Raw genomic sequence first — 24,793 nt, 5'->3', positions numbered from 1 at the left:
GGTCCAGCACCCGCCCCGAAACACACGGGTGGCAGCAGTGGGGTCCCCCAGAACCCCGTCTGCCCGGGAGCTGACCCCGCGCTGCACCTCTGGGGGCGCTGGGGTAGCTGCCCAAGCCCCTGGGACCTCTCCCCTCTGTCCCCACGGGGCCTGCCAGCCCCCCGCCGTGGGGCTCCTACCCCAGCCCGGCCTGCGGGGACCCCCCCCTCCCTCAGGGCTCTCAGTGGGGTGTGAGCAAGCGGCTGAGTGGGCACCGTGGCCTCTGCCAGGGGGAGCTGAGGGCCAGGAGCAGAGCTGGAGCGGCGGTTGGGCTCCCCAGGGGCACACCAGGCTGCAGGGAAGGACACAGTGGCCCTGCAGCACCCCCCAGCCGGTACTGTGGGGTCGGGGGGAGCCTCCGCCCCACAGGCCGCCCTCCAGGGCCTTGTGAGGGCTGCCCGCACCCATCATGGCGGCGGCAGCGGCTTCACGGACACGCCCCCCACACACGTGATGCAGAGCTGGGATCTCGCGAGGCTTCGGGGCCTACGCGGGAGCAGCCGCGTCGCCGTGGTGACACGACGCAGGCCCTCCGCCGAGGCAGGTAGGCCGCGGGTTCGCGCCCCGCCGCCGCCCCGCGCCCCCGGCGGCCTCCTGTGGCCGGTGTGGTGAGGGGCTGCAGGCCGCACCCCGGGGCGTGAGGGGCCCCGGGCCCGTCGGTCACGGGAAGAGGCTGAGCTGAGGAGGCTGCCGGCCTCGGGGCAGACGCTGGTACCCCACACCCTGACGGGGGGAGCTGGGGGAACATGAGGGACCGGAGTGTGGCGGGGTCACAGGGGTGTCCTCGGCCCAGCCGTGCCTCCAGAGGGATTTCCAGAGGCACGGCGGGAAAACCTGCGGTGCAGGATGGAGCCAGGTCCCCTGGCCGTGTGTGGGAGCCGTGTGAGGATGGGCTGGCAGCCTCAGGCCTTCAGCCCCGCAGGCTCCCGTTTCAGTTAAAAAAGAAGCAAAAGAGAGCCCAGAGCCATACCCCGTGCTGGGGAGAGCCCTGCCATGAGCAGCCTGTCACACTGAACCCTTCCCATGTGCATGGAGGAGCCGAGAGCTGCAGCTGGGTTAAATTTACAGAGCTGGATAATTTTCATATTGCATTTCTCCCTGTCCTCCCCCTGCTCCTCATGAGAGATTCATCACTGACAAAGCCCTGTGCTTTCAATGGTGTTTTGACAGCCAAGACCTGAATAATGCTAGCAACCACGGCTGCTGTGGCCTGCAGACGTTTCTGGGAGAGGAATAAGGCAGTTTCAAGTTTCTTTCCTCATTCTTTTTCCTGCAGAGCCATGGAGGTCCCTGCGGGGCTGTCTGCCAGAAAGGAGTCCTCTGCCTTGCCCACTGCTGCAGCTCTTCCCAGCGGGTCACAACCAGCAACACCAGTACAGATCACAGTACTGAAGGCGCAGGGCCTGGTAAAGTTCCTTTGAAAATGTCTCTTATCATTTAATAAGCGAGGCCAGAGCAATTCTGTGTGCTATGATCCCATTCAAAACCAGGCGTGAGGTGATAAGACTATAAGAAGGAGTGGCGAGGATATCGGAGATTCAGTGGTGCCACACTGTGGCTTCCTCCTCGGCGCTGAGGGCTTGTTTGTCCAGAGTAAAGGCTTGTGATGCACGTAATTTGGGGAACTCACATCCTCAGCAGCAGTCCAGAGATGCTCCGTTGAAATGTATCTCTGCCTTCTTTGCCTAACTGTGTGTAAATGGCAACTTTTTAAAGCAAAACACAGTGAAAATGTGTATCAGTGAGACAAATACCTCTAAAAAGATCTCACCTTGGATATAAAGTCAGATTTTCATCCCAGGTACAGTGGTTTCAATATGATCCATCATATTGAAACCAATAGGATGGCTCTAGTTTTAAAAAGACAGTGGGTCCAGTGCAGTTACAGGGCAAGACTATGAGCTGGTTCCAATCAAACCATGACTACTGTGATTGCCATGTGCTGCGTGATACACCCAGCTGTCCTTAAAGGCTTCTAAAGGAACTGGCATTTGGGAGGGAATGCGGAGGAGAAGCTCAGCTACTGCCGCAAGCAGAAAAATGCAAATCCCTGCTTCTGCTCTAGCAGCAGATAAAAAAAAGCAAACCACAAGCACCTGCCTGTTTTTTTGAGGTTTTTACATTGTAGTGTTTGAATACCTCTCACACTGATAGATTCAGCAAACAGCATCTTAGGCGAGAAGTAGAAGGTAAGAGGAGGAAAAGCAGTGCTGAAAAGAAGAGACCTGTGGACTGATTGCATCTGGAATGTTGCTTTCTGGTTCTGATTGCTCCGTCTTGAGAAACGGCTATGGCAAAAGGAGAGAGGGTTACAAAAGTGCAATTATAAGGACAAGAATATGAAAAACATTCCAGCTATAAGAAGTGTGGAATCTGCTTAATTAGAGGTAATGTAGAGAAGGATGAGAGAGGAGTCTAGGGTAATTAATGGTACAGAGAAAGGTTAATTGGATTCTTCTGTTTAGCCATTCATAGAATATATGCTCAAGGAGACAGAAGGACTGAAAATTAAAACCAAGTGAACTCTTTTTGTGCAAGAGCCAATATGGAACTAATTATCCCAGTGACATGAAGAGAGAGAGCTGAGGGAGAGGCCCGTGGAAGTTAGGTGTCCCTGCGGCTCAGGACTAAAGAAAAGCTGGGTTTGGGTACAGCAGTCGTTGTGTTCAGGGCGGTGGCCGCTCTTCCCTGGACGAGAAGTAAACCGTGTTTCTCCTGCAGGGAGGCCCTTCGGTAACTGCCAGTCTCAGCACTTCTTACGTGGCTGTGGGGGCACATGGATCCCCTCTGCGATGTGCTGCGTTCTCACATCCCTGTCCACCCCTGTTTAAGCCCCTCTGTGGAAACATTTTAAAATTCGAATCTCCTCATCTCTACTTAAAGCAAGTGGAAAAACAAATTGCAGAGCTTGTCAAAGAGCTTGCTGGAACCCTTTGATTCCAGGGCATTCTGCAGCCACGTGATATACACAGGTGTCCTGTGAGCTCAGCCACGTAGCTCAGGAGCTACTTTCTTAGGAGATGACAAAAGTCTCAAGCATCCTGGAAGCACAAAAATATCACTGGGGTATTTTGGGATTTGCTTTAGATGTGTCTTTCATTGCCTTTTCTGGGGTGGAGCCTGGACCTCTCCATCTCCCCTGCCACAGCTCTTGATAATTCTTGGGACATCACAGCATGGTGGAGCAGGAAATTTCCCTCCTAGAGACAGGGAAGGGTGAAGTCTCAGGATGACGAAGCTCTGTTCCTCTTCCCCATTCCTGTAGTGGAACAGCCAAAGACCCCCACCAGTGAACCCTGTCCCGGGCACTGAACTGAGCTGCCTGCCCAAGGCAACTTTGACCTTGGGCCTGTTGCTGCAGGACCAAGTACTTAATGTGCTGTTTGTTTGACAGAAAACTATCAAAAGCAATGTGTCAGTTACTCTGGTCCATGTGGAGTACAACGGAGTAATCTTGGGAGAATCCTCCAAGACTGATGTCTTGCCAAACGGGACAGCAAACTATAATTTCATGACCAGCTTTGAGAGCAGCCCCAATGGGCCCAACTCCTTGGATGACATTGCACAAAAACCTGTGCTCTGTAAGTACCTGACGTTGAATCTCCCTCCTTGGAGGTGGGTGCTGTCAGCTGCTGCGCCCTGCCTGCCTGCTGCAGGAGTCACTCGTTCAAGAATAGCACTTCAGCAGCGGTGGGGGGGGGTGGGGGGGGGTGTGTCAGCACTTCTGTTCCCATCTCTGCCAGCTGGAAGAATCCCCTTTCATGTTGGCCTGTGCTCCTGGGCTTTGCTGTTGGCCTTGAGACATGAAGTAGGAGTGTGTGCCAGAGCTGACACAGACCCTTTGCAGCCCCTGAACTGCTGGTCTGAAGCTGTCTGAGAAACTGTACCAGCTCCTCTCTTTTTTTCTCTCTAGTGACAGTGGTAGAAGTTTTGCAAAAGGAGAAGAAACAGAAGGAGAAGACTGTACCTCTTGGCCAAGCTGTGGTGGACCTTCTACCTCTGCTGCAAGGTACAGCGTTGACTTCCACAGCCACCATAACCACTTCTGACTCCCTGGCACTTTTTGTTCTTTGCTTATGGACCCCTGACTATAACTTACCTCCTTTGGACAAAATGCACTTTGTAGCATCTGTAGAAAGCCGGGTCTGGAGGAGGATGGGGTGACATCAGTAGCTCAGTGTTCAGAGTTGATTTCTTTACAGAGGGTCTTACTTTATGCTGTTTGCATTCCTGTTTCTTCCCAGGACAGTGTTCATTTAAGGTCTCAGCTCCTTTGTATGCAGTACCTGCCTCTCCATTAGAGAGCCTTCACCCAGAGGCCAAGGTATGTGGAATTTGGAACTGTTCCTTCGCTCATTCGGCTCTCTGCTGCTTTTTAATGGGAAAGCGAGCATGACTCAGCTGCCGAGCTCATCACGGATATGTTATGGCCCTATACGTTACAAGCTTGGAGGCCTTTCCTACTCCCATTGACGTCTGTCCCTAGTTGCCTATGATAGGTGAGGTCGTGCTAGGAAATGTTAATGTGTGCAGCTACCAAATTGCTCTGGAAAAAATATTCAAGATGGAAAGCATCGTGCTGAAAATACAGAAAAAGACAAAGGCAGGATTACCTGCCCAACGTTATTAGTCTTCCTTTCTGTGGATAAAATGTCTCAGAGTCCATTATTGTACAAACTCTGACTGCCTTCCTGCAAGGTCATTCAGCTGGTTGAAAAGTACCCAGTGAATAAAGCAACGAATTAAGTATGTGACTGGGAAAATGTGTCTAATTTTGCTCCTAAGTCTGCCTGCAGTTAGCACTGCGAATGAATTGGAGGGGCGGACATTGCATTAACTTTGCTGTATTTGAGAGGTGTTACATAGTAAGCCAGGCAGGGGGGCACTCATTAGGGAGGAGAGATAATAAATGCTGACCAGCTGGTTTTTCGTTGCACACCATCCATCCAGGGCTGGGACAGGTAATTAAAGACTGCACACAGCGTGTGGAGATAGGGCAGAGTCAAAGTGTGGCTCTAGCTTGGCATGCTCTGAATCACCGGGGGAAAATCGTTATTTTCCATCCCTGATGTTCTTTCTCCCTGGCTCGTTTTATGAGACCCTTGGGGCATATGCCATGCCTCAAGCAGGCACCAATTTAAACAAACCACTATCACAATTCAGACAAATTGATCATGAAATTCCTTTCCTGTGCTGGTCTGTTTTCTTTTACATCTGAGGTGAGGAATAAGGTAACATTATACATTCTGGCCTTGGGTTTCTGCTTGCTTCTCCCTCAAGAGCAGGAGAGTTATAATTGTCTAGCTACTGGCTCTACTTTATCCTTGTCTCACAGGGTGGCCTTGAAGTGGCAGTGTGCACTAAAGAGCCCCTGCTTTCTGCAACGCAGTTTGCAAATGGTAACCTCCTGAGCATCACGCTGGAGGCAGCTTATTCCGTCCCCGAAGCATTTGCTGCCACTGGACCCCTGCAAAACTACATGGCTTGCTTGCAAGTACCAGCAGCTGAAGAGGTGAGGATTGGTCCAGGCACAGTGTGAGGGGTTTTGCCTGCTACAAAGTGGGTTGTTCTCCCACAGTATGCACCATGGAACAAGCGTCCAGGCTCGTGGGGTGTACAGCTCCTGTGCTTGTGCAAGGGCAGCCTTTGCTGCGAGTGCTCAGGGTCTCTGCGGCGTGACGTGTTTCTTTAACACAAACGAAGGTCTGCTCAGCAAGATTTGCATTGAAACTGGCAGGTTTTTTTCCACATGACTATTTATTTTTTCTCCATTCTTTGTATGCATGTGGTAGAGTGTGTTTTCCAAGCCAGGCCCCTGCACTGCTGCTTTACTTTGTTAGACCCGGCTTGGAGCAGCTGGCCCTTGCTCCTGCTCATGTTGGAAATGCAAGTCCTTTCATTCTCATGTCTCTCTAGAAGGAATTTCCCTTGCTCTTCAAGAATGGTATCCTGAAGCTTGCTGGTGAAAAAGAGCCATTACCCCGGCCCAAAAAATGGCCCCTTGCTAACATCATGGCCCCTGGTGCTCTGAGCATACCCAACTCCTTCATTGTTGGTGGTCCCTATGACGATGAGGATGGAGAGCTCAACAAAAGAGAGGTGAGGAAGGACTGGCAGTGTCGTGGCTGGAAGAGAACCAGCAGGTCTCACTGAGGGGACTGAGAAAGACTTGCAGAGACTTGTTACGGGAGGAAGGCGGGTGGTCGGTCCTCTGCGCAGTGTGCAGACACGGAGGTGGTTCCTCTGGGACAGCGGGTGTGCTAACTTACTGCAGGAGAGTTCCCTAGGGTGCACGTGGGAGGTCTGCTCCCCAGAAAGCTGCCCACGCCTGAGCTGCTGGGCTGCGGGTTGTATTATCTCCTTGGGAGCCAGGCTCTTAATACTAATGGGCTCTGGTCTCTGCAGGAAGGGCTGCTGACTTACTCTGCTAGGGTGGCCTGGCTATGGTGAGTTGGACGCCTCTGTCTGACTCACGTAATCTCCCAGGGAACATTTTTGGGGATGACTTGGGGATAATGCAGGCTGTGGAGGTTGCTGTCCTGGCTCTGACCACTTGCTGTTTCTCACAGGACAGAGAATTTAGGATCCAAGCAGAAAGCATGAAGAGAATCGTATGGGACACGGAAAGGCGTTGTTACCTGGATCCCGCTGCAGTAGCCATGTAAGGGACCTGCGAACCTCCCTCCAGCATGGAGCGGTGGGGAGAAACAACCCCAGAACACACTCAGCTCAGTGACCTAAGGCAGGGGAGCAGCAACATGCAGGTGCTCTCAGACCTCTTACGTGATCAAACCGTGGCTCTGCCTCGCCTCCTGTGGCTCCTGGGGCTGCCTGTTGGCCAAAGGTGTTCACATGAGCAAGGGAGCAGCTAACTGCCTTTAATTGCTGGCAGCAGCTTACCTTCTGCTACGGTGGGAGAAGATGAATTGGCTGTAGCTGCTGTCTCCAGGCTGTAAACGCTCGCTCATGCTGCCAGCAACTGGAGCTGGTGACTCTTCCCTCCGTGGTTTGAAGGAATGGGCAGCAGAGTTGTGGTGAACAGACATGGAATAAGGTGGCCCACACAGCTCTCCTCTGAGCTGCTAATTAAGTTTTTTTGAATTCCCAACACATTAAAATCCTTTCACTCTGTGTGGGCTCTCTTCATTTTCTTTTTTACTTCATAAACGTTACCTTTATTGGCTCCAGATACACTCACGAGCAGGATGAGTATCCCATTTCTCTTTGAATCCTGCTACGTTCTTGGCCTCAGCTGCATCATGGCTATGAGTTTCACAGCCAAATTACTCCTCATGTGGAAATACTCCCTTCGATCATCTGGTTTGATTTTTTAATCTTTTTTTCCCCCTACACTTCTATCAGCCTGCCTGCTGGTTTCAGAGTTACCCAGGCACATTGAATGGGAGCTCAGGGTCCGCTTGCTCTGTGCAATTCAGGATTTATACCAAAGTTAATCATGTTCCTTCTTAATCGTTTCATTCCTGAAGTAACCAGGGGAGAGAGAAAACCTAGTATGTTGCTCTCACAATTGTATTATAGGTGGTTATGCCATAAATGCACACAGCAGCGGATGGAGAAGAAAATGTACCAAGTCTGCCCCAAAGCACACATGTTCCAGTGGCCTGAGGGTGCTTGGTGTGGGAGGACTGGGACGAAGCAAACCCAGAGGGGGATGTTTTGGAGCTGCTGGGGCAGAAAGGAGGGTGGGGTGGCTCTCCAGCTCGGTTTCTGCACCTTCTCAGCACCCTCCTTTGTGTTCAGCCTGCAGAAGCGCATCACGGAGTGCCAGTACTGGCCCGTGGAGGTCTGCAGGATGTCTGTGGCCTCATCCAGCAAAGGCAAAACCAGCAAAGCTGACAAGGTAAAAGTGGGGAGGGATATGTTGTTCTGGCTTGTGGAGCAGCATTGCGTTATCGAGCATTTTCCTTTCAATGCCTTTGTAATACCAAAACCAGCCTTGAACCAGCCAAAGCGAGTCAGAGAGCTAGAGGCTTTGTAAAGGGATTAATCAGCCTTATAGAGCTGTTAAATAGACAAAGGATAATATTTTTTCCTTATAGCATACAGAGTTCTTGCTGATGGTCTGTGGTAGCTTGGTGGAAAGGGGTCAGGGAGAGGGTGCTTTTTGAGAATTAAGCTAATTCTCCAAGATTATCTTCGGTCAATGGGTTTTTGGAGCATCTTGAAGAAATTCATGCCTTCTTTCTCAGGGTGTAAATAAGATATGCTTCTGCACGTAAACTGGGGTGGTTTAACAAAGAAACAGCCCCTTAGCTAGTGGTTCTGTTCCTGGCAGCTGATCACATGAGAGCTCCTAATCTGTTCCAGGGCAAAGTCATACAAGTTGGTATAAATCCCTTTCAACACTCACTGGTGCCAGGATTTTGCAGCTCTGATGGAGATCCTCCTTCCTTACCCTCACCAGTCTGCTGCTAGCCTGGACTCTCAGACCTCCATTAACTACCTGATTTCTGTCAAACCTGAGATGCACGGCTCTGATAGGGTCCCTTTGATTTCTAACCACACGGTTGATAATTTTGCAGCTGTATCTCAAAAAGACCATCCTGAGGAATGTCACAGTGTGGGTATTAGAGAGAGTAGCTGCAGAGAGTGGGATAAAATTGATATTCTACATATTGAATGACTCCAGTGTATTCATCCAGGTTGTCTCGGCTGCGTGCCAGTGACAGAGCCACTGGCTCATCAGGTGCATCAGTTTGCTATATGCCCTCTTCTTAATGGGATCGGTGACCTTGTTTCCTTAAAGAGAGTAACAGTCCGTTCAGTATCTCTGTCCCTTGCTCTGTGTTTCCAGGGAGATGAGGACAAGCAGATTTTCTTCCATGGCGTGGCATATGTCAACATGGTGCCTTTGCTGTGCCCTGGTGTGAAGCAGATCCGGGGCGCTTTTCGTGTCTTTGCCTACCAGGACAGCGAGGTGTTTGAGAAGGTGAGAGCAGACCAGCCAGCCAGCTCGGCTCCAGCTCTGCAGCTGTGTTTGCGCAGAGCGGGGTTGGGAGCAGGCAGCATGGGCAGCGTGGTACTCAGAGACTGGCTCTGAAACTTCACTGCCTTTCTGGTGATGGAGAAAAATAACGAGACAAGCTTTTATGTGCAGACTTCTCAAAGGCAGGGGATTTCTGGGCGTGCAGGAGCAGGTTTGGGGGCTGAGAGAGGCTCTGAATCTCAGTCCACTCCTTTCTCTGCCAGCAGCTGAGCAGGGAGAGCTGTAAGAATGCTCCTCTCTCCCCAGTCTGGAACATGGGCAAATGAACTGCGTTGCTGGGAAGAGCAAACACTCTAAAAGGATAACGTTTAGACGACTCTAAAAGGATAGCGTTACCCCAGGCAACAACCAAAAAAGCTGTCACTGGAGCTCTTTCAGCTGTAGCTCACGGAGGTTTATTTGTATTTGCGTTTCTCCCCCTTCTGTTACTAAGAGTGACAGTTACATCTCCATGTTCCCACAGTACTCCTGGAACAGACCTGAGCTCGTTTCAGGAGGGCAGATGCACAGCTTGGTTTTTCTGCCCACCACCCCCCTAGTGCTGCTGTCTAGGCCACAGGAGCCGGGTGAATTACAGCCCTTCTCCCGGCCTCCATGCTCCTGCCGGCAGTTGGAAAGCAGGGCTAGGCACACAGCTGTTTGCTGGGCTCTGCTTCGCCACCGTGATTAATGGCCTCTTGCTGCGTGGTACTACTTGTCCTGTAGCATATATCTGTCAGAAGTGAAGTGACACTTGCTCTCCCTGTCGTTCTCATTCTCTGGTTTTGTGGATGCTTTGGGCTGCTCCTTGGCCTTGGTCTAGATGGTCTTGGTACAGCTGCTCCATCCTCTTGTCAATTCTTGTTAGCCCAGATAACAGTGAGGGCTGGGAGGGAACCGCCTGTCTAGGTGGTCAAGCAGTGTGTAAACAGACAATCTGAAAAACCCGTTCCTTGCAATTCACTGACGTGTGTCAGAGAAGCTGCTCCACACCAGAAGGTGAGCCAGAAGCTGAGAATCACTGCAGGGCAGGTGGGGACATGCAAAAAATGGCAGAGCAGACCTGGTGAGGGTAGCCAGATTCGTCTAACAGTCCACATCACCAGGCAAGTCCATAGCTGTGAGGCAGGTCCAGGATCAAGCTGGGAATTCAGGCCAGTGGGTCAGGGCAGCACAGGGCTGGGTTCCAACATATCTACCACATAGCTCAGGCAAGAATCAAGGGCCAGTGCCTCAGTGAAAATGCAGCTCTCAAGAGAAGGCAGGGAGACCCTAGTGAGGCTTTCTCGGGCAGCTCTTTTCATAGTCTGACCTGAGGCTTCACAGCTGTACGATATCAGAGCTGGCCTTGAGCACTGGTAGGAGGGGAGGATGAGGTTGAATAGCTTCTTAATGCGTTTAGGACCTGACAATGTGTTTTGTGATGTGAGAGGTTAAGGCGAAGGGGTGGGGAAGCCTAATTTGTCCCTTGATTCCCTCTGTTGCCTCTTTTTTTTTCAGACCAAAAGTCAGCACAGTGTTTTCCGGGATCTCAGGACACAGATCGGTCTGCCTAAGGAAGAGTCGTGCACCTCAGGAATCAGTACTCCTCCTTCCAGAGCTGTTCCCAGCAAGACTCAGAAGGAAGACAAAGAGAAACTCACCAGAGATAAGGATTCCAGCAGAAGGGTAAGGTCTAGAGAGGCACATTGCAACATGGTTGCTCCATTTCCACATCAGAGGTAGTTGGGGCATGCAGAAACCAGGGGCTGATGCCTCAGCCAAGTGAGAGATACTCATTATCTTGAAATTTTAGTACATGCTGCCTGAACAAATGTACAACTCGCACCCTGAACTTGTGAAGGCGTGAGGTTTATTGAATCTGAAACAAGAGCCGTCTTTTCTTTTTCTTCAATAGATGTCCAGCGCCCCCAAAATCCAGTTGTCAGATGCCACTGTAGAAACTGAAAATGTCACATATCTCAGCCTTGATGGACAGGTAATTATGGTATCTCCAAAGAGGAGGAAAGACTGCTAGACCATCACTGCGCCAGTGTCTCACACCTTTCACGCAATTAAATTCTTCCAGAGTGAGTTGGACAATGTTTTACGTAGGTGCTGTCCTGGAGTTCTTCCAGTGACATCCAGCTGGGGGGCAGTCTAGCATTGGGCTATAGAAGGTCTCTGTAAATAACCAGGTGTTTATTTAAAAGGGTTCCTTCATACTTTGGCTTCTTCCTCAAAACATCTAGAATGCATGTTCATTCTGCAAGCATATTGATTATCTGGGCTTTCTCCTTTTTCCTTGACTGGTTTCTTGAGCTGAATTTTGCTGCTGTAAATCATTTGGAGGGCAGGTTATAAACCAAGCTGTATCTGAGCAGTTTGAAGAGCATTTGCTGAAGATCTGTACCTATATTCTCAGTCTTTCATCATGCCAGTAATGGCTCTAGACAGCATGACATTGAGAGAGCAATGTTTACCTTCACAGCAATACGTTGAAGCAGGAACGTTCCTGATGATGGAGATAAAGCTGGACAAGGCCTTGGTACCGAAGCGATTGCGAGAGGAGCTCACCAGACGGTGCGTAAGGATGTGCTGTAACTCCGGGGCTGACAGCTCATTTCTGCAGGATAGAAACAGGGCTGTACGGCGAGCCACCCCCTTGGAGCGCTCCCTAAGGACCAGCTGAGGGCCTGAGCCAAAGCCCACTGGAATCAGGGGGAGGATTTGGCCAGACTGCTTAAGAGGTTGCATCTGGTGTGTTGGGAAAACACTTGCATTCATCCGAGCTGGCATCTCCCTGCCGTTCCTCTCAAAAAGAGACACCAGAGCAGCACAACAGTGTCTGCGTTCCCGACCGGGCTTTGTTTCCCGTTAATCCCCGTGTGCTTGCCTCTTGCATGTGATGTTCAGCTGCTTGATCGGGACTGGCCACCAGCATGGACTGCCCTGGGTAGTGCTGCTGTAACCTCACCATAGCGTTCTGTCATTTTTTCCTTTTCGGAAGTTTTCTCACAATCTTCTACCCATTCCTCAGCTCTTACGTTAGTTTTCATGTTGTTCTGCTGTAGAGCTGCTCTCTCATCTCTGCTGCTTTGAGTTTTCCACTGTCTGTTTGATTTGAGGCAGTTTCCTCCTGTCCAGTGGTAGCCCTGCTGTGTTACAGTCTAGGAAAGGCCTAGCATGTATAATTTATTGAATAAAAAAGAGAAAATGCAGAAAATGAATACAGTATAACAAGCGCAGGTGGTATGCCTCTCGAACAGAAACATAAGCAGCAGCCATTCTTTGAATAGAAAGTATGTGTGTTGTCTTCTGTGCTGCCTGCTGTCTTCTAGGAAGAACAGGTTGAGGAATGTGACCCCCCACCCCTTAGAACAGACCTTCTCCTGGCCCTTTTTATACCGTTTCTACTCTTCTGCAACTTGCAGTAGTAGCTCCTCCTCATTCACCTGCCTTGTGCAGCTGCAGATGTCAGGCCTGAAAAATGAGCCCTGCTGAGTTGTGGGAAAGGCTCTGTCTTGGGGGGCTCCAGCTGATGCCACATACATGTGTCCTAGCAAGTGAGATCAACAGTGGATCTTTTTCTGGAAGGATTTTTAAATAGATATCTTAGTAGCAAACCATAGCTTGCTTTCTTGGGCTCCATCCAAAATCCTCTGCCAGCCTCTGCCTGGCCCTCTTTGCTTGCTTGCTTTCCCCAGGTTGTTGTTGGTTTTCTTTTTCTCATCTGAAAATGAAGCAGTTTGCTTTTCATCTGTACCGCTGGCGGAGGTAACACGTCGGTGTCGGATGCTGTTCTGAGGCTGGGTGAGGGTGGGACTGTGAGCATGGGAGCTGCACTACCCACTTGTTCAGGCTTTGTGGCTTCCCGAGGAGCAGTGACGGGTCTGTGCAGAGCAAGGGCACCACGCAGGGCCACGGCACTAGACCACAGAGCAGAGAGTGCGAGAGGGGTTTGTGTGGGAGAAGTGGGCAGGGCTGGGGACCTGGAGAAGGCAGCTGGTCAGGGGCTCTGTAAGCTGGCAGAACAGTTGTAAGAGTGGTTTATATTTGGCAGGGAATAAGCAATTTGCTTTGCTAATTGGGTAGGAGCCATCACAGGGGTGTAACACCTTTGCTTGGTGGGCTGGATTGTGTTCTAAGGACCGAAGGTGTTTTGGTGGCAGCAAGCAGGAAATCTTGATAAAAATCCCAATGAGTCTACGCTGGTTTGACACCACAGATTTTAATAAAATCTTAGTAAAAATTATGGTAATCCTAGGGGCTTTTGATCCATAATTGAAAGGTCATTGTAATTCTAGTAGTGGTACAGACAGGGTTGGTATGGTGTCCAGGAGTCAATGAGGTGACACGGTGCGATGTTGGGAACCGATGGATCGGGTGGCCGAGGGTTTACAGTGATAAAATTCTTCAGAGCTTTTATCAGGTTGGTACCTTTCTTACAGCTGTTCTGGCAGACCCAGGAGGTTGTGAGTTAAAGAAGATCTGCTTTTCTAGGAGAGTGTTTTTTATTGCTAGCAATAACAAATGTTAACACTACTGTGATGAGCTACAAGCACTGAATGTAGGTGCCTGGTCTTCACAGTTCATTCTTGGTCTGAGACTTCAGTTTCCCCCCTGGGTCCCTGTGAGGTGTCTCAGGGATATGATGACAGGATGGAGCCCTCACACTACAGGCTGCCTGTGCCCAGGACGAGCTGACATTGCTGGCAGTGTATGTGGCTGATCTTTTCTGTCCTCTCGTTGACAGGGTCAAGCAGATGATTCCTCCTCGCGCTCCACTACCTCCCCGGACTGCAGGAGCCAAGAAGGTACGTGCCTTGCCACTGCTCTGCCACCTCATCCTGCCCTCATCCCTCTCACACAGGAGAATCTTCATTCTCAGTCTCAGCCCCACAGCAACATGTAGATGAGGTTTGAAGAGGAAATATGCAGAAAAAAAGACTTCTGGATGTGTTATCTTTGCAGTAGTATGCACTGGGAAATCATTCCTGGGCAGCGTCACTCATGTTCGCAGCCCATACGAAGGGGGGGAGATGTAGCAAAGGCAGGGAAGGCAGCAGCGTGGGGGTGTTTGGAAGGAAACAGGACGGTGGGGAAAGAGGCTACCAGAACCTTATGTTTACCCCAGGCAGTCCACGTGCTTCATCAGACCCAGACAGACATGTCTCGGGTCACCCAGAATTTTTGAGGACTTTTGTGTGTGCGACATCCTCAGAAAATGGTCTGAGAGCGCTGGCTCGTTTTCCGTGGGTACAGAGCAGCCATCGAAGGAGAATGTCCTCGAGTGGTCCCTGACCGATGGTAAATTCAAAGCAACAGCGGGGGAAAAAGCAGCACTTCAATAACTGACTCCAGTGCTGCTGCAGAATTGGTTTGTGCTGGACTGTCTGGAGTGCACAGAGTGATAGATTTTGATTATCACAGCGCATGGAAGCTTCTGCCACCGACATGATGAAGATTACAGACTCTGCTGAAGAGGGCTGGCCCAAGGGTTTAAAAGGCTCCCAGCAAATGAGATATATTTTACTTCCAGCCAATTATACTGCTATAGAAGAGGCGACAGTGACTGAAATACTGGGTTCTGATTGAAAAATACAGCAGAAGCAATATCTAATGATGAAGGAGCTCTTTTGTATTTACATGTCGATATTTTCACAGCCCTTGGGCATGGACAGGAAAGGATGCGTGACAGACTAATTGAGACTTGAGTCAGGCAGAGTTTAGGGGAGGCGTGGGCTCTGACAAATAAAATACATTTCAAGGTTGATGGCATAAGTGACTTGTGAAGTTTGATTATTTATTTCTTTCCTAGGCCGTGGAAGATTATCACAACCGTGTCACGAGCATTGCTGTTGCCATCCTAAGTGAATACCATGAGCTCTTTGGGAAGCAGCTGCCTGACCAGGGAGTGATAGACCACCAAACCCTGGAGGAACAGAAACGTCAGCTCAACTTCGAGCTCAATAGCTCTGGGAAATATTTTGCTTTTAAGGAACAGCTAAAGGTAAAGAGTCCATGTGTGCTTTTTGCTTCCCTGCTTGTTTTGTCCTTGCAGTTTCCCAGTGGGGAACTGCTGCTCCATGGTGGTAACTTAGGGTGATGTGTTGCTCCAGAATCCCTTCCTGCCACCCATGGCTGTTGCAGCGGGCATGGAGGGGACAGGTTCTCCTCTAACAGAGCAGGCACCAAGCTGCTTTGGTCACACACCAGCAGATCCATTCCTTGTCAATGGGGGGAGACTCCAAATGATTACATCCATTTGCCCCATGCTCATAGCCTGAGGAAGGCAAAGCTGGCTGCTCTTGCACACTCGCAGCCTACCCTGGCAGAAAAAGGGGGTTCCCCTCTCTCAGCTGGTTGGCCTTGACCACACTCTGCCTGGAGACCCCCTCTCTGTGCTGAGGGGACGAGCCTTCCCACATGTTTCTAGAGGGGCACTGGTGTGTCAGGGAGAGATGGGGCTGGGAGGGGGGAAGGGAATTCACCCCTGCTTGCTTTTTTTACTTTTATCAGTGCTGGGCTGGATTTCTTCCTCAGAACTAAGTTCGAGCGTTGGGCAAAATCAGTGTGTTCTGGCTTTGTATGAATACAGAGCTGGTGGGGGGCGCAGTGGGGACCTGCCTTGTCCAAGTCACATGTCTCCACAGTATGCTGTTGTGAAGATTGTGAGGGAGAAATACCTGAAGACCACGGCATTTGAGTCCCAGGAGCAGTTACAGGCATTTCTCAGTGAGCTCTATGTGTACCTCGTGGACCAGATGCACATTGCCCTGAACCAGGTAGGGAGAAACCTGGGTGACTTGGGACATGACTTCCCAGTGGATCCAGGGCTAGACACTGTGTCTAGTGAAGTTGGGGGGCTTTTGTCTTCAAGACAGAAGCAGGCTTATGATTTCATTTGCTGCAGTTATCACATGTGAGTCCCGAGCCACACTCAGGGGCAGGGTCCAGGGCATCTGTATCCCACTGCTACGAAATCCTGACCGTGGGATGTGTGCCAGATGCCATTAGTAAAAGCTGCTGTAGCTGGCTCGTGGTGAGGGTGGCTGGGGCTGTGTCATCTGCCTCTCACCTGGGGGCCATCCCGCATCAGCTGGGGTCACCAGTGAGTGACACCACAGAAGTTTGACATGTTCTTGATCTAGGGGATGCTTTTACTTGTCACAGCTGCAAATAATGGATATTGCCCTGTTCCTGTGTGACAGAGGTACCTGGGAATGACAGGAATGTGTCCCAGCACACACAAGAGCTGGGACAGCTTGCCTTTCCAACCCACCCAGCCCCAGCCATACCAGGCTGTACTCAGCACAATGCCAGACTGGGGACTGCTGCTGTTCTGGGGTCACATGAACTGTTCTTACCCTCCCCAGGGCTAACACTCTGTCTTGATCTCTACCAGCTACTGTCTGAGGAAGCTGCTTCTCCCACTCCTCTGTCCCGCACGACCGAGGAGCAGCTCTGGCTCTTTGCTCACGAAGCTGAAGTCAACAAGGACTACAAGCTGGCATCTCTCTACCACCAGCAGGTAAAGGAGCCCCTGCTCTTTCCTGCCCATCCCCTGTGTGTCTGGGCTGGCAGCCAGCACGCCAGCGCGGCGGTGTGGGGCCCCTGTTGCTGACAGCTCAGCCATCCCTGACTGTTGTGTAGGGAGGAAGGAGGTGAACACGACCAGGATACTCAGGTTGAATGTTTGAGGGATTTTCTAGGGAGATGCTGCTCTCTGGAGGATGTGAGACAGAGCCTGGCCAGATCACTGAGGACTTCAGCCTTGAGGCCAGGGGAAATGGGACGAGCTGGTCCAAAAGGCTTGCTGGGTCAGCACTGGGGACCCTGGGCCCTCTAACAGGAGGCTAGAGGAGGTCTGCTAAAGCTGGAGGACATGTGTTATGTGAAGGAGGCTTAGAGGAAGCCCAGCATGATCCCAGTTAAGGGAAATCCTAGCGTGTGATAGACAAGGGCTTGATTGTTGCTAAACTGGGCTGGGTGGCCAGAGGTCATTCCAGAGTTGTCTCCCCAGTCCATTGTGTGTGCTGAGCATGATTGCAGCACTCCTCACTCCAGCAATGTTCTCTTTTGTCTAGAGGGTAGCTCAGGACCAGCACAACATCCAGTACTGGCTGGACTATGGGGCATTCTGCCTCCTGCTTGAGGAAACAACCAAAGCCCAGGAGTGCTTCCAGCAGGCTCTTTCTCTGGACCCCCATCACATCCAGAGGTGCTGTGTGCTCCTGGTGGGTGGGTGGGAGGGTGAGGGGTGTCCTGCAAGGTTAACCTGTCCAGCCCTGTCCCCAGCTTGCTGCTCTGTGGGATTGTGTCTGTCATGCTGCAGCACTATGAAGAGGCAGAGATTTTCTTTGAGGATGCCTGCTGCTTGGAGCCATCCAACATTGTAGCCTGGACACTTTCAGGTACAAAAGCAAGGCAGCCTGTGTGCTCAAAGCGTTCCTATAGAGCCAAGCATCACTTCTGTCCCTGATCCTCCTCTCCCTGCTCTAATCTGAGGGCTAAAGGAGGATTTGGATAATGGTCGAGTGCCTACTTATGTGGCTCTTTCTGTCTCCCATAGGTTTGTTTTATGAGCTGCAGAATAATAATATTCAGGCGGAAATAGCCTTCCGTGAGGCTAAGAAGCTCGCCAAGGAAAGGAGCATCCCTGAGGCTGCTGTGGGAGAAGGAGGGAAAAAGCACATTTCTGCTGGGTGTGTGAGGTCTCCCAGCCCAGGGCCAGAAGAGTGCTTGCCAGGTAATGCCAGGCAAAACCAGGAGGTGCCCTAGCACCAGCAAGGAGGGCACTCGGAGCAGTGTGGGAGATGGGGAACAGTGCAAGGGAGAAGAAATTTATAAGTATTTCTAAGAGGAGAAATACAAAGGATAAAGGAGAAATAGGTGGACTGTGAGCTAGAATAGATGACCACAAACTACACCAGCAAGAGACAGCAGCAGCAAGTGTGCTGCTTTAAATGATGAAGCTTTCTGAAAGCAGCACTGCCAGTACCTTGTCTTACCTGCAGCCTAGCAGAGGGACCAGTCTTTGCATTTATTTTTCTGCCCTAGCCCAGTGTCACTGATATAGCAATGTGTGGGCAGTGGCCAGGGTGGCTGGAGGAAGCGAGTGTGCTTTGGAGGCTTTGGGAGGGCAGAGCTGCCCCTGTGACAGTCGTACATTAGGGTCATCTCGGTTTAGCTTTCATGAAAGCTGTTGCTGTGACTTCCCAACACAGCTTGGAAAGCACTGCCTCACCAATTCAAATGGCAAAGCAGCTGCTCAGTGGTGATCCTGAACAGGGGTCCTTTGGAGCCTTGCTGAGTCCAGCCTCACCCTGAGCCAAAACTTTCTGTCCTGAGTCTCAAATATTTGGCCAGGCTGCAGGAAATGTTGGCTGGCTTTATTTTTAATGTTACCACCACCACCACCATGCCTCAGGCAGGCAGGCCTTTTTTTGGCCCTTCTGGTTATGAGGGAAGAGATATTGCCTCATTTATACCCATTTCTAGTTTCACATGGTAATCTTGTACTCAAAACCCCAGACCTAGGTATTGCCTCCTGCAAAGAAATTTCTTCCCAGTTCTGAAAATCTGATGGATCTTTTATATTTTCTCTTCCTCATTTCTGTGGAATCATGCTCCAAACTGGGCAGTTTATGGCAAACTCTTTGTTTGCACCTAATGGTTGTTGGGGGTTTCATTCCAGAGAGAGTTCCCGACGGCTCAGCTGACAAACTGCCAGAGGTGCTGGAGCTGGCCTGTGTGGCACCCGGGGAAGAGGCTACTGCACCGGAGGCAGCCCCGAAAGGTTAGAGGATGGGGCCTGGTGTGTAAGGGAGAGCCCAGTGCTGAGAGATGGCCTTGTGCGATCAGTGGGGAGGGGAGTAACTCAGGAGCACTGAGCCGTGGCCATCCTGATGCCAAGGCAAGACAGCAAGGCTTGTTCTCTCTCCCTAGCCAGGGAATCTCTAGGCAAAGCAGGTTCATCCTGATTTTCAGAGCAGCACATCTCAGGATGGACAGCCAGCAGGTGAATGCAGCTCTCTTCCTGCATGTCACGGCACCCAGCGGCCTTCATCAGCTGCTCAGATGTCTCCCTCCTGAGATGCCAGCTCTTAAACTGTCCCTACAGATCTCCTCTGGTCGTGTGTTGTGTGATCTTCCTCTTCTACAGCTCCACTCTCCTCCAGTGGGTGGCAAAGAGATGGCAGTGCTGGGTGCTTGAGGCCCCGCTGGGTTGGTTTGGGGAGGCAGGAGCCTCATTCTAGTTAACTCCAACAAGCTTCAATCATAAATTCCTAGCTTTTCTTCCTTTGAGTTTGGACTGGAAAACTAGTGGGTGAGGAGCATTGTTTCTTTTCACATCTCTTACAAAACTTAAGCCCTTCAGAAAGAAATGCGGAGTTAATCGCTGCTTCAGCCTCCCCTGCCACCCCCTGGGTTTTACACCGTGTTGCTGGGATTCCTCTGTCCCTGCCAGGGTCTCAGCCCCTGCTCTTGCTTCAGAAATAAAAAGCCCACTTTGGGACTGATGGAGACACGTTTTCTTGCAGCACCATCCCCTGGTTCAGCCCTCGGCCAATCTCCCTGCACAATCTTCATGAAGGCAGTGGAATTCCTGATGAAAGTCAATGCCATCCAGGTCAGCTCAGTGTGGAGTGGAGGAGTGGGATGGGAGGTTTGGTCTCCTTCCCTGGGTTATTACCAAGGAGCTGGTGGCAAACTCCACCAAGCTCCAGCAAGCCCCCTACTTGGGCTTGGAGAACAAGCTGTGGCTACCCCAGATGCCAAGCGCAAGAAGCAGCAAAACCACCACTGTCCAGAAATGCAAAACTGTGGCCAGGCAGAGTATTCAGACTGAAATTCTGGTTGGGGACACAGTCACCTCAGGCAGGCGACATTCTCGGGGTGCCTCAGCTCAGCACTGTTTGCCGCGGAGGGAACAGCCAAGTGCAGATGTGTTTGTTCTTCTCTGTACATTCGGAGATGAGATCCATTATTGTGGTGCTTCCAAGACGCCAGTACTCCTTTCTTGTTTCAGACGCTTGTGTATGTCAGAGTAATTTTTGTGTCACCTGTGGAATGTCCTTGTCCCACACGGTCATCTCTGTGAGATCACTCTGACTGCCACATGATGCTGGCTGCCTTAATTTTACATGGCAGAAAGAGTTGCTTAAAGCAAAACAGAACTAGAAGTAAAGGAGGTGAATACTCAAAGGAGGGGAAAAAAGAATCTCCTGTTTGTTTTCTGTTCATGGAAGTCAAATAGGTGTGAGTCAGTGTTCCTGCTGCAACTTCTGGGGGTGCCCGTGGTTTGCCTGCTCTCCGAACCATGACGGTGTGCTCTTCCTCCACAGTTTGTTCACAGGGCGCTTGCCCACGAGCTGCTGAGCCTTCAGGGAGATCCCTCCTGTGCATACTACCTGGTGCTGGCCCAGACTTCCTTGCTGAGGGAAGATCTCTCCAAATGTGAAGAATGTCTCCACGAGGCTGTTAGGATTGACTGCATGGTAATGCTGTGTGTGTTCCCGGGGTGCAGCACGGTGTCCCGAAGCAGGACACTGGCCGAACACCACGGCAGACCCTGCCTGTGTTGTTGCTGCTTGTGAACCCAGAGCCCATGCTTCATTTCCACTCGAGCAATTCTAATGCTAGTCTGCAGCAGTTTCTGCAGGGGAGGACAATCATAGCTGATGAACCACATCAGGTTGTGGCTGCAGCACGGCCCTCCTCATTAACCCATCTATTACTTGCCTTCTGTCCTCTCCTGCCCAGACAGGCAGCATTTCTGAGCGAGGACTCCTCTCTCTGCAGCGTCTGCCTTTCTTTTCCCTTTGAACATGTGTATCCTGATCCTCTTTCCCTCTGTTGGTGAGTCAGACTCTGTTTCATGAGAAACAAGGATGCTATTCAGCAGAGAGGGAAGGCAGCTTTGGGGAGTCAGGTTGAATGGAAGGCAGAAGGAAGCTGACACCTCCGAATGCTGTTGGCATACTGACCATACCTGGGAGCCTTGCACAGGCCAGGGTGCCGTGCAGGGAAAGGCTGGAGGGGGGCCCCATTGCTGGTGTTATGCAGGCAGCCCGCTGACTTGATTTTAATTCTGTACGTAAAATCTGCACCAGCCAGCTCTCCCTTTCTGCTGGTGACAAGGGTCCCTGCCTCTCTCCCACGTCTCTCTCCCTCCCGTCTCCCAGCCATGTCTCTCTCACTCCTGGTTTTGTGTGCACAGAATCCAAATGTCTGGGCTCAGAAAGGGCACCTGTGCTACCTGAAGAGGGACTTCAGTGATGCAAAGGAGTGCTACGAGCGAACCATCAGTTTTCTGGAGGATGCTGCAGATATGCACTTTGTCTACCTGCGCCTGGGCTCCATCTACCTGGAAGAGAAAGAGGTGAGGAGCCAGCAGGAGTGGTGGAAAGGAATTTGCCACAAAACAAAGAGCAGGAGATTCCAGACCCCAAGTACAAGACACCATTCTCTGTAGCTATAGCCAAGATCTCGCAACACAGCAAACCCTTCTGGAGTGCTCAACTCCTTGGAGCATGGACCTGCCCTGTTGCCTTTTTGCCAGCTCCAAGTCCCAGTTGCAATGTCTCAGGGGGCAGCTGAGCCATTTCTCACCATCCTAGCAATGAGGGTGACTTCTACATTACTGTATTAGTACCTGCCAGCACAGAGCCCCCGCAGCAGCAGTGGGGACGGGGGGTGTCTGAGCCCTACCAGATATGGGGTGTTTGGCAAATTCCTGAGGAGAGGGGGGGCTGTCTGCAAAGCGATGCGTTTGATGCAGAGAGAAACATGATTGTCTCTCTCCTGGCAGTACGGCCGGGCGAAGCAGACCTACCTGCTTGCCTGCAAGAACTCTGCGTCCTGTCTCACCTGGCTGGGGGTGGGAATTGCCTGCTACAGGGTAAGTGCAATTACCTTCAGGTCATCTGCGCTTTAATTGCCTCTGTGGCATGGGATGCAGGGTTTGCTTTTGCATGATCCCCTTTGATAAAGTAAAGCTTGGCTGCCTGCAAAACCAATGCTCCTGAAGGCCATCGTGTGCCCTGTGCTGTCACAGTCCCAGCGGGGCACCCCGGGCTGCTTATATGGGAGATGTCAGAGGACAGGCACCCTCGGTAGCTGCTCTGGGAGCAGGAATCCTTCCCCCAGTCGTCCTGCTGCCAGGACCTGCCAGCACCTCCTTCCCCAGGATGTCATGGCAAGCACGTAATCTGGGCCCGGGCTTTGCTCCGAGTGCCTGCCTGCACATGACCTGCATGTCACCGCGATGGAATTGAGCAGAAAGTCAGCAGGGAGGAATCTCGGTGCTTTCCCTGCCCAAAGGAATCCAGTGCCTCTGAAGGGCTGACAAGGACACCCAGCCACCAGCAGCACAGTATCTCCCAGAGGTGCACCTCGCGAGGTGCCTCCAAGGGAGTTTGGCTTGAGGGATGCACCCAGGGAAGGACCTTGAACTTCTGTTTCCCCCTTGGCCAAATGTCACCTCCTGGGAGGCTCCGGACTTGAGCCAGGGAGGTGAGTGGTGGCCTGGGAGCACCGCTGCCTCCCGGGAGCCACTGTGCAGTAGGAGTAAGGATCAGGACTAGAGCCATGTTTCCCTGTGGAGCTGGACCACTTGGTTCCCAGAGGCGGAGGTGAAGGCGTTTGTGCTGCTTCCCTTACAGCTGGGGGCTGATTTGTAAATACAGCGTGTGCTCCCATGGGGGTCGGGAGTCAGTGGCGAGAGGCTTATGCTCCAGACGGAAGAGCTGGACGCTGGCACTGAGGAGAACTGGTTGTCTCTGCCCTAAATCCTTTCCCTGCATCCCTATCAGGAAAACCCTGCCAGATGCTTTTATTGCACTGATTTTTTTGGCTGTTAGAGCAGATGCCCGTTGGGTTCTGAAGCCCTTTCTGCCTGCTGTTTGCCTTTTGTCCACACCTCTCCTTCTCTCTCTCAAGCTGGAAGAGATGGTGGAAGCAGAGGATGCTCTCTCTGAAGCCAATGCCCTAAATAACACCAACGCTGAAGTGTGGGGATATCTCACCCTCATCTGCCTGCAAGTGAGTGCCCAGCCAGCTCCCCCCACCAGCAGGACAGAGCAGGGGGTCTGTTGGCATCTGTTCATGAGCCTGAGGAACGTGTTGTAGATCTCAGTGGTAAAAATAGTTTGGGGACTGTGCTCGGCCGGCCAAAGCAGTGCCCTTCCTCCCTGCCTGTCATCGCCTGATGCACTTACTCCACCGGGGCATGTCCTCCGTGCTGAGCTTTCTTACAATATGTTATTTCACAGAATCACAGAATCATTCAGGTTGGAAAAGACCCTTGGGATCATCGAGTCCAACCCTCAGCCCTACTCTACAAAGTTCTCCCCTACACCACATCCCCCAACATCTCATCTAAACGACCCTTAAACACATCCAGGGATGGTGACTCCACCCCCTCCCTGGGCAGCCTATTCCACTCTGACCACTCTTTCTGGGAAAAATTTTTCCCTCCTGTCCAGTCTGAACCTCCCCTGTTGCAGTTTAAAGCCGTTCCCTCTTGTTCTGTCACTAATCACCTGTGAGAAGAGACCAGCACCAACCTCTCTACAATGTCCTTTCAGGGAGCTGTAGAGAGTGATGAGGTCTCCCCTCACCTTCTCCTCCTCACACTAAACAGCCCCAGCTCCTTCAATCTCTCCTCACAGGATTTATTCTCCAGGCCCTTCCCCAGCCTCGTTGCCCTCCTCTGCCCTCGCTCCAGCACCTCGAGATCTCTCTCGTACTGAGGTGCCCAAAACTGGACACAACACTCCAGGTGTGGCCTCACCAGTGCAGAGCACAGGGGGACTGTCACCTCCCTGCTTCTGCTGGTCACACTATTGCTGATACAAGCCAGGATACCACTGGCCTTCTTGGCCACCTGGGCACACTGCTGGCTCATTATCAATCACCCCCCAGGTCCCCCTCTGACTGGCAGCTCTCCAGCCACTCCTCCCCAAGCCTGTAGCCATGCAGGGGGTTGTTGTGGCCCAAGTGCAGGACCTGGCACTTGGCCTTGTGGAAGCCCATCCCGTTGACGTTGGCCACTGATCCAGTCTACCCGAGTCTCTCTGCAGAGCCTCCCCATCCTCATGCAGATCGACACTCCCGCTTCACTCGGTGTCATCTGCGAATTTACTGATGATTTCACTGCGAACCCGCGCGTTCCCTGCGGGATGATTTCCTCACCAGCTGCTCTTGTGTGGTTTCTCCAGGGAGGACGGCAGCTGGAGGCAGAGCAGTGCTACAAATACACTGTCAAGGTCTGGGTCTGCACCGGGCTGGGGGCGGGCAGGGCAGGCCACGGGCTACCGGCGCAGCGGGACGGCAGCCGGCCCAGGGTTCCCTTTTCCCCTGCAAGTTTAATCTGACGATGTGGCCCAGGAGATGGGGTGTGAGGAGCCGCCCTGGGCGACCTCCTGCCCTCAGCTCCCGTCTGCGTCCCCGCTCAGTGCCGGCAGAGCGAGGGAACGAGGGAACGGCCCTTTGCTTCCTGGGGAGCCCCCGGGGGGAGGGGATCGGTGGCTCGCAGCCCCGCAGCGGGGAGGGGGGTGAGGGTGTGGGCGCCCTTGGACTTGCCTGACCCCCTGCTCTCTCCTTTCCTGCAGCTGGGCCTGAGGAACGACGCGTTGCTGCGGGAGATCCGCGCCGCCCAGCAGCGCTTCGGCAGCCCGGCCTCCTGAACCCCCCCAGCCCCCGGTCCTCCGGGGAGGCCGCCCCGCGCCCCCCCGCTGCCCCCATCCCACATAAACCCCCCGTGCCCCGAGGGCTCGTTCC

The 24,793-nt window shown here is 52.1% G+C and overlaps 1 protein-coding gene across 2 annotated transcripts; it reads left to right on the top strand.

Annotated features, from left to right (window-relative positions):
- Positions 1–535: 535 nt before the first annotated feature.
- On the top strand, positions 536–24,782 carry CFAP70 (cilia and flagella associated protein 70). Of its 2 annotated transcripts, none has more exons than XM_074841419.1 (28): positions 536–583; positions 1,316–1,445; positions 3,434–3,620; positions 3,953–4,048; positions 4,284–4,363; positions 5,375–5,551; positions 5,959–6,138; positions 6,609–6,700; positions 7,801–7,900; positions 8,855–8,989; positions 10,526–10,693; positions 10,923–11,003; positions 11,496–11,587; positions 13,761–13,821; positions 14,826–15,017; positions 15,661–15,792; positions 16,413–16,538; positions 17,095–17,228; positions 17,306–17,421; positions 17,580–17,756; positions 18,705–18,806; positions 19,552–19,640; positions 20,356–20,508; positions 21,231–21,392; positions 21,822–21,911; positions 22,952–23,053; positions 24,232–24,279; positions 24,625–24,782. In XM_074841419.1, exons 2-28 carry the CDS (start codon positions 1,320–1,322, stop codon positions 24,697–24,699), a joined length of 3,273 nt encoding a protein of 1,090 aa, XP_074697520.1. In that variant the 5' UTR covers positions 536–583; positions 1,316–1,319; the 3' UTR covers positions 24,700–24,782. The 2 variants fall into 2 exon arrangements, with proteins under 2 accessions (XP_074697520.1, XP_074697519.1); XM_074841418.1 differs by having other exon boundaries at positions 5,956–6,138.
- The last annotated feature ends 11 nt before the right edge of the window (positions 24,783–24,793 follow it).

Source organism: Strix aluco, chromosome 15 (genome assembly GCF_031877795.1).
Source record: "Strix aluco isolate bStrAlu1 chromosome 15, bStrAlu1.hap1, whole genome shotgun sequence".
Taxonomy (NCBI): Eukaryota; Metazoa; Chordata; class Aves; order Strigiformes; family Strigidae; genus Strix; species Strix aluco.
The sequence above is the reverse complement of the archived record's forward strand: the minus strand, read 5'-3'. Positions and strand labels throughout refer to the sequence as shown.

Excerpts from the sequence above, each read along its gene's own strand:
- CFAP70 (XM_074841418.1), top strand. The coding sequence starts at position 1,320 with ATGGAGGTCCCTGCGGGGCTGTCTGCCAGAAAGGAGTCCTCTGCCTTG. Across the intron at positions 6,139-6,608 it reads GAGAGCTCAACAAAAGAGAG|GACAGAGAATTTAGGATCCA; the intron begins GTGAGGAAGGAC and ends TGTTTCTCACAG. Across the intron at positions 8,990-10,525 it reads ACAGCGAGGTGTTTGAGAAG|ACCAAAAGTCAGCACAGTGT; the intron begins GTGAGAGCAGAC and ends TTTTTTTTTCAG.